Source organism: Balaenoptera physalus (assembly GCF_965194825.1).
Source record: "Balaenoptera physalus genome assembly, chromosome: 5".
NCBI classification, from domain to species: Eukaryota; Metazoa; Chordata; class Mammalia; order Artiodactyla; family Balaenopteridae; genus Balaenoptera; species Balaenoptera physalus.
Window position 1 is genome coordinate 58071447 of NC_138884.1, and position 12222 is coordinate 58083668.

Sequence of the window (12222 nt, forward strand, 5' to 3'; positions counted from 1 at the left end):
CCAGTGTCTTCCTGTGGGCAGACCTTGATCTAGTCAGAGGCTGCAGATGGCAGGACCAGGCAAAGTCTTAAAAAAATTCTGCATTGGGAATTCCCTGGCGGTCCAGTGGTTAGGGCTCCGCGCGTTCACTGCTGAGGGCCAGGGTTCAATCCCTGGTCGGGGAACTAAGATGCCGCAAGGTGCCTATTTTGGGTAAAACATAAACCGAAAAGCAGAAAAATAAGGGGGAAAAAAGTCCATTTACTGGTAGAGAATTACAGTTGAAACAAGTGCTTTAAAATGAGCCATCCCTTATTCGATCAGAATTCTGCCTCCATCGCCTGAAAGCTGGATGTCTTGGGGAAATTTTATAACTTCTCTGAACCTCCCTTTCCTCAAATGCAAAAGGAAGGAAATAGTTCTAACTTCATAGGACTGCTGGGAGCGTTAATTAAATTAATGTGTGTAAAGCATTTGTCTATTATAGGTTCAGCAAATGTTTGTTGAAGAATAAATGATTTAGCCAGGACTTCATTATCATATTATGATATAAAATAACGTAGGGGTAAATGAGATGTCAGCAGATGAAGTATAAATCCCAAGCTAGGAGATGTAGAATATACTTTTAGCCTGCCCCTCTCCCCGACCCAGCTTTTCTGTGTATAGCTTTCCCCCCACTGAGGAACTGGATTTGTGGTCAGGAACTTTATATTCATCTTAGACTTTTAAGAACCTCACCATTCATTTCTGTTTTCCTCAAAATGCAGGTGCACCTATCATCATGTCTTTCCCACACTTCTACCAAGCAGATGAGAAGTTTGTTTCTGCCATAGAAGGCATGCACCCAAATAAGGAATATCATGAGACATTTGTGGACATTAATCCTGTGAGTACACACGTCTTCTTTGTTGAAAAACATACATTTTATTCTGTCTATACAGTGTTCACCAGCTTAGCCCTGGGTACTTTTGAGAAGTGTATTGTCTTCCTTTTGTTCACATATTCAAGTGGAGGGAGCTCAGCTCAGTGTGATGTGATGCAGAGTGTCATAGCCCTGTAATTAGAAGGCTGAGTTGTATGGAGCTAATACGCAGAAATATCAGCAAACCCACTTTAAAAAAAAAGCAACAGTGAAAGTCCCATCATTGGAAACAACTGGAATCGGACCCAGGTAACCTGGTCAGTCTTCTGTTGCCAAAAGACCGGACCTGAACATACACACATTCCTCTCACTGGGCCACAGATCAGCAGGGTGAAGACATTCCTCTGTTTACTCGCTGCCAGGAACGTTTTGGTTGAAATTTAAATGTGTATATATTAGCTTCAGTCACTTTTGGCAAAACTCTTTATACAGGTGCTTTTGAGAGTTATTATATGACATCATTAATTTAAAAAGCATCAAATATATACATTCTCTAATCCCATATTCATAGAGGAGGAAACCTGAAAACCATGTTGAAAGGCTGTGAATATCATTTCACAATGTGAGAACCTTTTACTGTAGGGACTGAATTAAAGGTGAGATATCTTCATTCTTGGGATTTTGAACACATGCATGGGACAGTCACAGAAGAGCCAGCACATTCTTTGAGCACAGCAACTTATGGGCATTTCACTCTTAGCTACACTCATTGCATTTATATTTGAGAAATCGGTGCTCTTATCGTTTTGTGAATAAGGTCAGGTGTGGTTTTCTCCCTTTTCTCTCTTAGCCATCAGTCAGTTCCCTTTCAGTAGCCAAACCACTTGTCACCAGGGTGAGGCACAGCCCCACCTGCTTGGTGCAAAAGGTGGTGTGGCCATGGGTGGACAATACTGCGTCTGTCCTCCGGGCTCTGTTGGGTGGGCCTGGCCACACGTGGGCACCATTCTCTGGCTGTGACCATGTCCTCCTTGTAGCACTCTGGCCCTCCGCCTGGATACCCAGACCCGACAGGGTATCTGCTGGATCTCCTTCCTGCCCGGGTTCTCTAGGACCTTGCTATTCAAAGTGACAGCATCCTGCCCAATCTCAGGCCCCACCCCAGACCTACCAAATCAGAATATGCATTTTAATAAGGTGCCCAAGGACTCACATGCATAGTAAAGTGTGACAAACATTGGTCTACCAGGCACCTAACACAATCCACAGTTCTCATTCTGGCCTGGGGAACAGTTTTCCCTCATCCCACTCTGCCTAGCAAATGTGGCAGTGGCCGCCCTGTTTATCAGAACCACACAGAAATGGTGCTCTATTGACAAAAACCGTGTGTGTGGTTTTAATAAATCCTAATGTTTTCTTTCTACTTCTCTGATTCACAGTTGACTGGAATCATCCTGAGAGCAGCCAAGAGGTTCCAAATCAACGTTTATGTCAAAAAATTAGATGACTTTATGTAAGTTTTGCTTGTTTCTGCAGAGGCAGAGGGTGGTTTTGCTACATTGACTTTCTGGTGGGGTTGATGTCGAGAGGGGTACAGCCCACTTCTAAGTCTGTTCACCCTGCCCTTCAGGGATGAGGCACGATCAACATTGTCATGGGCAGCCTTGGTCTTGGAATTTACTTATTTTATTTAACCAAACACTTATAGAATGCTTTCCATGGGTCAGCCATTATTCTAAGTAGTTTACATACATTAACTCATTTCTTCCTCACAATAACCCTGTATTACCCCGTTTTACAGATGAGGAAACTGAGGCACAGAGTCTGCTCTTACCCACTCTGCTTTCCCTCACCAGGACTCTGGCTGCCTCCTCCCCTCCCTTTCTTTCCACTGCTCCCACCCAGGCCAGCCACAAGCCCTCCCGTGGATGCTTAAATACTCTCTGGAGTCCAGTGTACCCACACTCCATCTACTTAATTAGGATTCTTGAGTATAATCTCCTGCTCAGACTTTTCAGTGGAAATTGAGAAAATTATTTCATTCAATGTTGAATGAAAAAACAATGCAAAACTGTAATACATATCTATAATACATCTATATTTACCTAATCTTTCTGTCTGCCTATCTATCATTCAAACTTGGTTGGCTCCCCCCATAAAATTTGCCAGGTTTAAGCACATGTGTTAGGGATCTTTCTAGGAAGCAAATGTGATTTGTAAGGATGCATTTTGTGTGTGTATTTCTGAGAGAGTATAATTTAGTAGTTACAACCTAGAGCCTTAGAATCAAAGTGGAATTCCAATCCTAGCTCCACCACTTCCTCGTGGTGGTCCTGGGCAAATTGCTCTGAGCCACCATCTCCTGGTCTTAAACCTGGGACAGTAATACCTACTGCATGGGACTACCATGAGAATTAAGTGAGATAATGTTCCCAGGACACCTGGTACAGAGCTGGTGCATAGTAAATGCTCAGTAAGTGACTGCTTCAGGCTCTTGTAAAGACAATACTGATTAGCCTGATTATAAAACATTCTGAGAAATGACAGCATTGTTCTGCTGGAACCTCCCCTCCAATAACCTTTGGGAGTATAGTAATCATTTTGATGAATTTACTTTTGGCATCTTGTGTTTTGGTTAAAAACACTTTACATAAATATCCAACACTTTGAATTGCTAGACTGTTTGTGATCTAACTGCTGATTATTATGTGTTTGCAAATATAATAAGAGGTCTGCATAAATTCCAGGTAATTTAATGAAATAACTGGGCTGGCATTTTCATATAAACTTGTCTCGCCAGGCCAGTGTGCCATCATTATGAGGATGTCTAAAAATAGTCTCTTTTTTTGTGTTTGTAGTGAAACGGGAAATATTAGAACCCTGGTTTTCCCAGTGATGTATATCAATGAGGTAAGTCATGGTGGGGAGCCACGGGTACATTTTACCTGTGGAAGCTTGGGGAACTTCCTACTTCTGCGACTGTAGCTATGTGTAATTTAAGATGTGAGAAAGGGGCAAAGGTGATTTTTTAAAACCTGTTTGTCCAGAAAATTTCTGTTTATATGTTTACATGAATCTTCCTGTGTCTGAGATTTGAAAACAACAGAAAGAAATTTCCCTTGTCAAGAACGTTATTTGGGTGAAACTTCTTTCTGGGAAGCTGGTTATGTAAGAAACAAAATGCAGAGGTAATTAGTTTACCGTTTATTAGTTGAGGAGAAAAAGAGAGTAAAAAAGAGCGTGGGGTGGTTGAGAAATGATTAAATAAAAATGTGATACATGCCCATTAATTGCAGTGATACGTGGTTGCCTTATCCTTCATCATAGCATAGAGTCTTTTCTCCTTTCTGCTTCCTGTCTTAGTTCAAACAAAAGGAGTTTCTCTTTAGAAATATTTCTTTCACAGTGTACCCACAGAAATATTATCCCTAATTGCTAGGCATAAATTGAAGTTTTGTAAAGCATATTCTGAAAGCTCATAAAACATCCACTATTTAAGACACCTGTGATAAATTCTTTTCTGAATCACATATCACATTTACTGTAGTTATATCTCCTCAATTTCCCTTCTCTCTTTACCCAGTTTTGAGGGGAAAATTGCAGAATTGTCCCCCTCAAATTCATGATCGGCTGGCTTCCATTGTTAACAGCAGCAGTTTTTGAAGTTTTATGATTTTTCTCTCCTCCCTAAAAATATTTGTTCTTTGTAGAAGATTTAGTAACAAAGATTAGCAAGAAAAGGGAAAATTCAAATGACTTCTCACAAAACCTGAGCCAGACTGATAAGTTGTTTTTCTTTTTATTATTAATTAATTAGTTTATTTTTGGCTGTGTTGGGTCTTCATTGCTGCGCGGGCTTTCTCTAGTTGCAGTGAGCGGGGGCTACTCTTCGTTGCGGTGCGCGGGCTTCTCCTTGCGGTGGCTTCTCTTGTTGTGGAGCACAGGCTCTAGGCGCGTGGGCTTCAGTAGTTGTGGCACGCAGGCTCAGTAGTTGTGGCTCACGGGCTTCAGAGCGCAGGCTCAGTAGTTGTGGCGCGTGGGTTAGTTGCTCCGCCGGCATGTGGAATCTTCCCGGACCAGGGCTCGAACCTGTGTCCCCTGCACTGGCAGGCGGATTCTTAACCACTGAGCCACCAGGGAAGCCCCTGATAAATTGTTGTGGGGTTTTTTTTTTTTTGCTTTTTAATTATTTATTTATTTATTTATTTTTGGCTGTGTTGGGTCTTCGTTTCTGTGCGAGGGCTTTCTCTAGTTGCGGCGAGCGGGGACCACTCTTCATCGCGGTGCGCGGGCCTCTCACTGTCGCGGCCTCTCTTGTTGCGGAGCACAAGCTCCAGACGCGCAGGCTCAGTAGTTGTGGCTCACGGGCCTAGTTGCTCCGCGGCATGTGGGATCTTCCCAGACCAGGGCTCGAACCCGTGTCCCCTGCGTCGGCAGGCAGATTCTCAATCACTGCGCCACCAGGGAAGCCCCTGATAAATTGTTTTTAACTTGCTTTATTTTCCTCAACAATGTGTTGTAAAAATTTTTTTTCCAAAACAACTTTGTAAAAAATAATTTGATGTTTCGCATTTTGTAAAAGTAACGTGCTCTTTATAGAACTCGGGAAATTAAAGATAGTATTTAAAAAGTGAACTGCTTGATAAGCAAGCCCATCCCTCCGAGAAAAGTGCAATTGACATCTGCTTATGTTGCCTCAGTATTTTTCTGATTTTGATATTACACAGTTGAGACCATACAGTAGATACAGTTTTATATCCTTTTTCAACTTAGCATTGTACTGGTAGCCACATTGATAAACTTTTGAAGGGTTTGTGATTACAGTTCTAAGACAAGGCTTTTATTGTTTCATAGGAAGAATTCAGGCAATATTTACCATTTATAGGACCTATTTGCAGTTGCTCCTGGGTCATTACGGTTATTGTTTGAGGAGAGAGCCATGGAAGGAGGGCTTTTTGAAAGTGTGGAAGGGCCCTGTTCTGCCAGCTTACGTTCATTGTTGCACCATATTTGAAGTCCCCTCCACCTTAACTTCTGCTTTGACTTTTTGTTAAAGACTAGATTGAGTCCAGGGAATGATGGAGTGAAACCTCGTGCTTTTACTCCCTCCCAGAAAGAACTTGACTTTTCTCTTCTCTAGAAAAGGAAAACATTAGGCCTGGAAGTGACCTTGGAGACTGCTCTCCCACCCCTTTTTTTCCAGAGGAGGAGACTCTGACCATGATGGGCCTTCATCTGCAAATTGAGCCTAAATTAAGCCCAAAGTCCCAATTGTTGCTAATAATTTTTATAGAATTAAGCTCTTCAGATACCTCACCCATGACAGTTTAAGGTGATAATACTTTTGCCCTTAGTTATCTGGAATTCTGGTTAGCCTCAAGACTTCCCTGAACGCTTTCTGTCTAGACCTCTGGTCCCGATCAGTATAGATCCAACCAAGAGAGAAATGATGCTTTCCACATGCCATTGTTGGACTATTGCATTCATTCATTCATTCATTCATCTAATCAAGTGACATTAATTGAGCACCTCCTGTATTTCAGGCGCTATACCCAGTGTTTAGTTGACTGAAATAAAAGTCTTGCCTTCAGGAACCTCACAGTCAGGAGGAGACAAACAAGTAAACAGACAGTTATAATGCAGAATGTGGAGACAGTGATGGAAGATTTTAGAATGTGAGATGGAAGCGCAGAAAAGGGGCCTTGAACCGGGCCAAAGGAGACTTCTGGAAGGAAGTTATGCTGAGTTGGATTTTGAAGGGTGACATGGAGTTGTCTGATACAAAAGAAAAGCTGATATTATCTCAGTATTTCCGAATACTTTCCCCCTCCTTTTTCCCACCAATTTTGAGTAAAACTTGTCTTCAGGAGAAAAGAGACGTCAATGAATAAGTGTCCCCCTCTGGTTATTCTAACCTATAAAAGGATTTTCAGTATCTCTGGTTTGCTAACAGGAGGACATACCCAAATTGTGTTTAATGGTTTGGAAGAAAGATAGAGCAAAAAACTTTACACCCTGGATATTCAGTAATCAAGGGAATACTGTTTTCTTGCCCCTCCCCCCAGAGTGTTCTCATTGATAAAGAGACTGCAAGTCGACTGAAGTCTGTGATTAACACTACTCTGATTATCACCAACATACCCTACATTATCATGGCGCTGGGTGTGTTCTTTGGTCTGATCTTCACCTGGCTTGCGTGCAGAGGACGGGGATCCACGGATGAGGTGAGCAGTGGCTGCAGGAATGTCTCCTTTACCGAATAACGTTCCCTGAGGACTTCAGCTGTGCTTCACGGAAGGGCTGGCTGTCAGCGGGCTTATTAGGGTGGATTCTGAGGTTTTATGCTGGGCACAGTGATTTCACGGTTATATTACTGCTGGGCCAAATGAGAGGCAAGGGAAGTGTGTCAGAGGTGGAGGGGTGATAGAATGGTATCTTTCAGTATTTCAGGCTTTCTTGGTGGGAATGGAACCCCTGGGAGAAAGCATTATGTCTTTGAAAATAACCTGAAAAAAAGAGGAAGAATATAAAACAGCTAAGCACCCGGGCTTTGGTGTCAGACTGCCCAGGTTCAAATCCCAGTTTGGCCACTTAATAGCTGTGTGACCCCAGAAACTGTGCCTTGGTTTCTCTATCTGTAAAATGGGATGATAATTGAGCCTCGCTTAGGAGTTTTTTGTGAGGATTTGACAATATTTTAAACATAAAGCACTTGGCCCAGTGTAAGCATTTAGTAAGAGCTCAATAAATATTAGTTATATGACAAAATAGCTCCATAATTATAGAGCAAGGCAGCCAGAGATCTGCTTGGAAAGAATCCCTGGTTTATCAGAAGATACCTACCACTGAGTCGTCATTGCATAATAAATGATGGGCACAGGGGAGTAGTTCCTCTCCTGGAGGGGTGGGAACAGCCCCAAGTGGGTGGGATAAGTGGTTAGATTGGCTTCCCTAAGTGACCAGCAGGCCAACCCAGGGGTCTTAACACCTTCAGTGAGCCCTTCTTAAATTCTCACCAGCCTCTCTGTTTGCAACAAAGCCTTTTTTTTTTTTTTTTTCCTCTCTTCACTGCCTCCATTATGTGTCTGAGGCAAACGTGAAGTAGGAAATGAAATAGGCTGAAACCATCTAAATCATATAAGCTCAGACTTCCCTGTGTTCTGCATGCTTCCAGTCTGCCTTTCAACCCATGCCCATCACGTTAGCGTGAACTAGGTATGAGGCAACGATTTTTCCATTTCTATCTGTGGACTGATCTTACAGTCACTGTAAGATGGATTGTACTGTCACTGAGATTTTTCATAGGCACAGATGAAAGCCCACGTCAATATTATGACTGTGCCTACAATTAGCCGTCCTCACAGATTCACCAAGCAAGCATTACTGAGCACCCACCCCCTCTGAGACGTTGTTCTCCTGATGGGCCTCCAACTGAAGGAGACCGATTCAGTAGGGTGTGATGAGAATTCTGGTCCAGGTCAACACAAGGAGAAGGCTACTGGTCCAGTGCCAGGGTAGGGGTGTCAGAGCGGGCCTCCTGGAGAGGACCAGGGCTGAACGTTAACGAAAGAGCAAGAGGAAGCAGGCCAAGAGAAGAGAAGGTGATTGGGATGACAGTCTTCCCATCACCTTCCCCTCCTTGCAGCCCTCTCTCCACTTCCCGCATCTGGGGAGGCGTTGGTCACGTGGTCTCCTAACCTCACTGTTCTCTCTCACCTGGTCTCAGGGAACTGCAGACGAAAGAAGACCCCTCATACGAACCTAACCTAACCATGGGCCGCGCTTGGGGAAGGAAGCGTGCGAGCTGTCGTGACCTGGGCCACAGCCGTGGGGCAACTGTCTGCATCCTCACAGGCTTGTCAGCGGGTGTGAGAGGAGGGTGGAGACCCCGTGCCTGCGTGTGGTGAGCACCTTCTGGCTAGAGGTTCAAGGACAGGCTGACCTGGTTGGCCGTTAGGATCCTGTGGTCCCTGACAAATTGTTTTGTTTTTCATGTGTCTAGCAAGTATTTAATAAACTCCGGTATAGTAGTCTTTTTGTTGTTGGGTGCTGGTAGCTCCAGAATTTTGTGACCACTGTCGTGGTTATAACGTCTGTGCATCACTTGTTAATGCTACTTGGTCTAACCTTATTCACTACTCTTCATTCACCAAACTTTGTGCTCAAAATACATAAATACTATTTGATGTTGTATTCCTCCATTCATTTCATCCGCAAAACAGAAGTAAGTAAGAGTTTGGGATGCAGGGTAAAATGGTAAGCCTCATTCAGTATCATTCAGATGCATCTAATTTCCTCGTTTGAAAAGGTGCATATTGCATTTCTTGCTAATCTTCAGTTCCTAATTCCTCCAGGAAAATAATTCAGACAGCTTTCATACAGGGTAGGAATCAAGCAGGGAAGGGGTTGGTGGAGGTGGTACCCATGAGTTGATAGTGACACGCACCTGAGGATTTTTGACTTGTACTTTTGTGAATTGAGAGAACGCACAAATGATGTTGGTGAGGACAAGTACAGATATTTCATATAGAATAGAATGCCAGTTATGACATTTGTGGGTAGTTTGTTATTTTTTTAGTCAAAATGATCTTGATGTGGAAAGATGTTTCTGGGAGAATGTAATCAGTAACTGATTTTTTTCCCCAATCGCCCTTGCCAAATATGACTGTATCAATTACAATACTATTGAGTGATTATTTGTAAAATGATTTATAAATATAGGATATCCACAGCCTAAGTTACACTTAAATTTCAGGAAGTCTGACTACACTAAAGAGACATTTCTTCTAGGGCAGTCTTCTTGGTAACTTTGAAATTGTTTTTATAGGTTGTTCTTTTCTCAGATTCAGTTCCTTCTGATGTTTTGTGGCTATCACTCACTGAATAGAGAAAGATGTGCCCTACACTTCCTGTGACAATCATTTTGCTGACAGAGTGATGGTGTTTTAAAATATTGCACAGGAAGTGCCTTTAAGAAAGGTCCCTTGGGACCAGAAGCAGAGTCACCTCTCTGCAGAAGACCTCTTGGCTTTCAGTGTAACCTAAGTCAGGATTGGGAACCATCAGCTGTCACAGAATTCAAGCACATTTAAGGGCAGTTCCTTTGATTCTCAACGTTCACTATTCATTTTTGATTGAGAAACCTGTACAGTTAATATGGCAAAGTGCACAGATAATTTCTTAACAACTGAATCATTCTGCAGGACTTTTTGTTTAAAACTGGATTTCAGTGTAAGCAAATGAAGGAAAAAAAGCCACAGATTTCACAAATGCAACTTCTGATCCCTGTACGGAGGTAATAAATCATTTCGTTTCGTTGCCCCAATTTTCCTATTCTCTACACTAAAGCAATTTGTAATGTTTCCCTTTTTGAAGGGGCAGTTCATTAAACTCTCAATTTCTCTATAAATTAAGATAGAACCTATAGATACCCCAAATCACCGAAATGTGAGACGCTAAATTGAAGATATTTTGCCTTCAATAATGCCAAATATCTAGATTTTTTAAAATTTATCAATATTTAACTAGATAATTGGCACATCTTATTCTGTTATGCACCCATTTATTCACATTAATAAAACTGATAAGTCAGTGCATACCCATTGATTCATTCTCTTACCAGAATATAATCATCTGTGAGGAGGAAATTTTTAAACACTATGAGTGATAATATTACAGTTAATGATGCACACCTTTTGATTGAATCCCACACAGTCAGGGAGGCCAAAAGCATAATATTTTCATATGATTCTTAATAGTTACTTGGCTTAAAAATCACATTTGATATTTTCCTTCTGAAAACTCTGTGGCAAACCCATACACTGCAGTCAAGATTATAGATTGGTTAAGAAGAATGAATGTACCCATTTGGTTTGAGGTTGAAATAACAAACAGTTCCTCATCCTCATTTTTGTGGAGCCATTATCCTAGAAAGGTCCCCAAAAGCTTTGTGATTGTCACAATCAAAGAATACGGTGTCCTGTACTATGATACTCAATTTAGGGAGAAACCAAACAGAGAGAGGTTACCTCACTTCTCTCAGGGAAACTTAGGAGTTGAACACAGGACAGGAAATGGGCTTTGCCACTTTCAGCTCCAGGCTTTTCCCACTAGACTTTATTCTAGAAAGCTCACTAATGGTCAGGCAGACCAAGTACTACACAACTAACCTTTATCGGGGTTTTTACTTAAGAGAAGCTAATTTTTTATTTCAGTTGCTCAAGATAAGAGTTCTGTAAAAGGTGACCACCATCCTTGACCCTCTGGGTATTATCACTAGGATTAATTGCTTGTGGCTATTAAAGAGAATGCTGACCAGAATGTTCTTCCTATAGTTTATACTGCTGGTTCCTTTCATGTGATTCTTGACATGTTTATTTCTACCCTTAATGCAATGGAATATTTCACTAATAAAAAAAACTTTCTATGAAATTGCACTGGAAATTGTATGTTATGTCACCAGATGTTCAGTGGTCTATGGAGTTTCATTTGAAAGATGCTCTTCGCCCTCCTGATGGGCTCAGGCCTGAGTCACCCCCCTTGGGCCACCTCTGATTTCAGCTCAGCTGCGGTGGACGGTTATAGGCAGCCTGACAAACCCCACTTCAAGCAGGTCCCACACTGTGCTCTTCTGCCTCAGAGCTTTCTCCAGAGCCCCGGAAGCCCCTCAGGAGCATGGGGGTTAATACTCCCATGTATTGACGCTCAATCAAAGGGGGCAAGAGTCGGCTGACAAGGGTTCCCGTCCTCAGAGGGACAGTTCTCAGGCTCATTCTACTTGGTTCCTCAGCTAGGGTTGCCCACACCAGAAACTGCTTCCTATCATCATTTCTTCATCCCCTGTCTCTACCCACCCCCTCACTGCTGCTTCCAACCAAATAATCTACCTGCACTAACATCCTTACTCAGGTCTGCTTCCAGGTAAACACAAACTGAAATGCAGACAAGTCCACCCAGAGGGCTCAGCAAGATCAGAGAGCTGTTGGAGAAATACCAGACCTTTGTTTCTGCGGACATTTGGACCGAAGTTATTAGTCCAAAAGTTTAGATTACCTTTAAAACCTTTCCCATCCCAATAATATTGCAACTTATTTCTGAAGTCAGAGCAAATCCATATCAATCATAAAATATTTAGTTCAGTGTTACAAATGTCCTTATGTATTAGGGACACTTGAACCTCAGCATAAGTGCTTCCTAGGAATCCCAAATCTGCTTAACTGGCTTCTGTCATAGGAGAAGCTCCTTATTTGATCATAAATGTAAACTTTCAACTAAGTTTCATGATGCTCTGGGAACCTGACTCCGAGGGAAGGCTTGCCCAAGGAAGTAACATTTAAGTGAGACTGAAGAATAGGTGTTAATTAGGCAAAGCGAAGCATTTC

The 12222-nt window shown here is 42.3% G+C and overlaps 1 protein-coding gene across 1 annotated transcript in view; it reads left to right on the top strand.

Moving 5' to 3' along the window:
- The window catches only part of SCARB2 (scavenger receptor class B member 2), a 66106-nt gene extending 54834 nt beyond the window's left edge, over positions 1 to 11272 (top strand). The window contains exons 8-12 of the mRNA XM_082463835.1: positions 747 to 865; positions 2281 to 2354; positions 3700 to 3751; positions 6907 to 7065; positions 8568 to 11272. Of these exons, the coding sequence (XP_082319961.1) occupies positions 747 to 865; positions 2281 to 2354; positions 3700 to 3751; positions 6907 to 7065; positions 8568 to 8606 (443 nt within the window). The 3' untranslated portion in view covers positions 8607 to 11272. The remainder of the gene's footprint in view (positions 1 to 746; positions 866 to 2280; positions 2355 to 3699; positions 3752 to 6906; positions 7066 to 8567) is intronic.
- Positions 11273 to 12222: the final 950 nt, after the last annotated feature.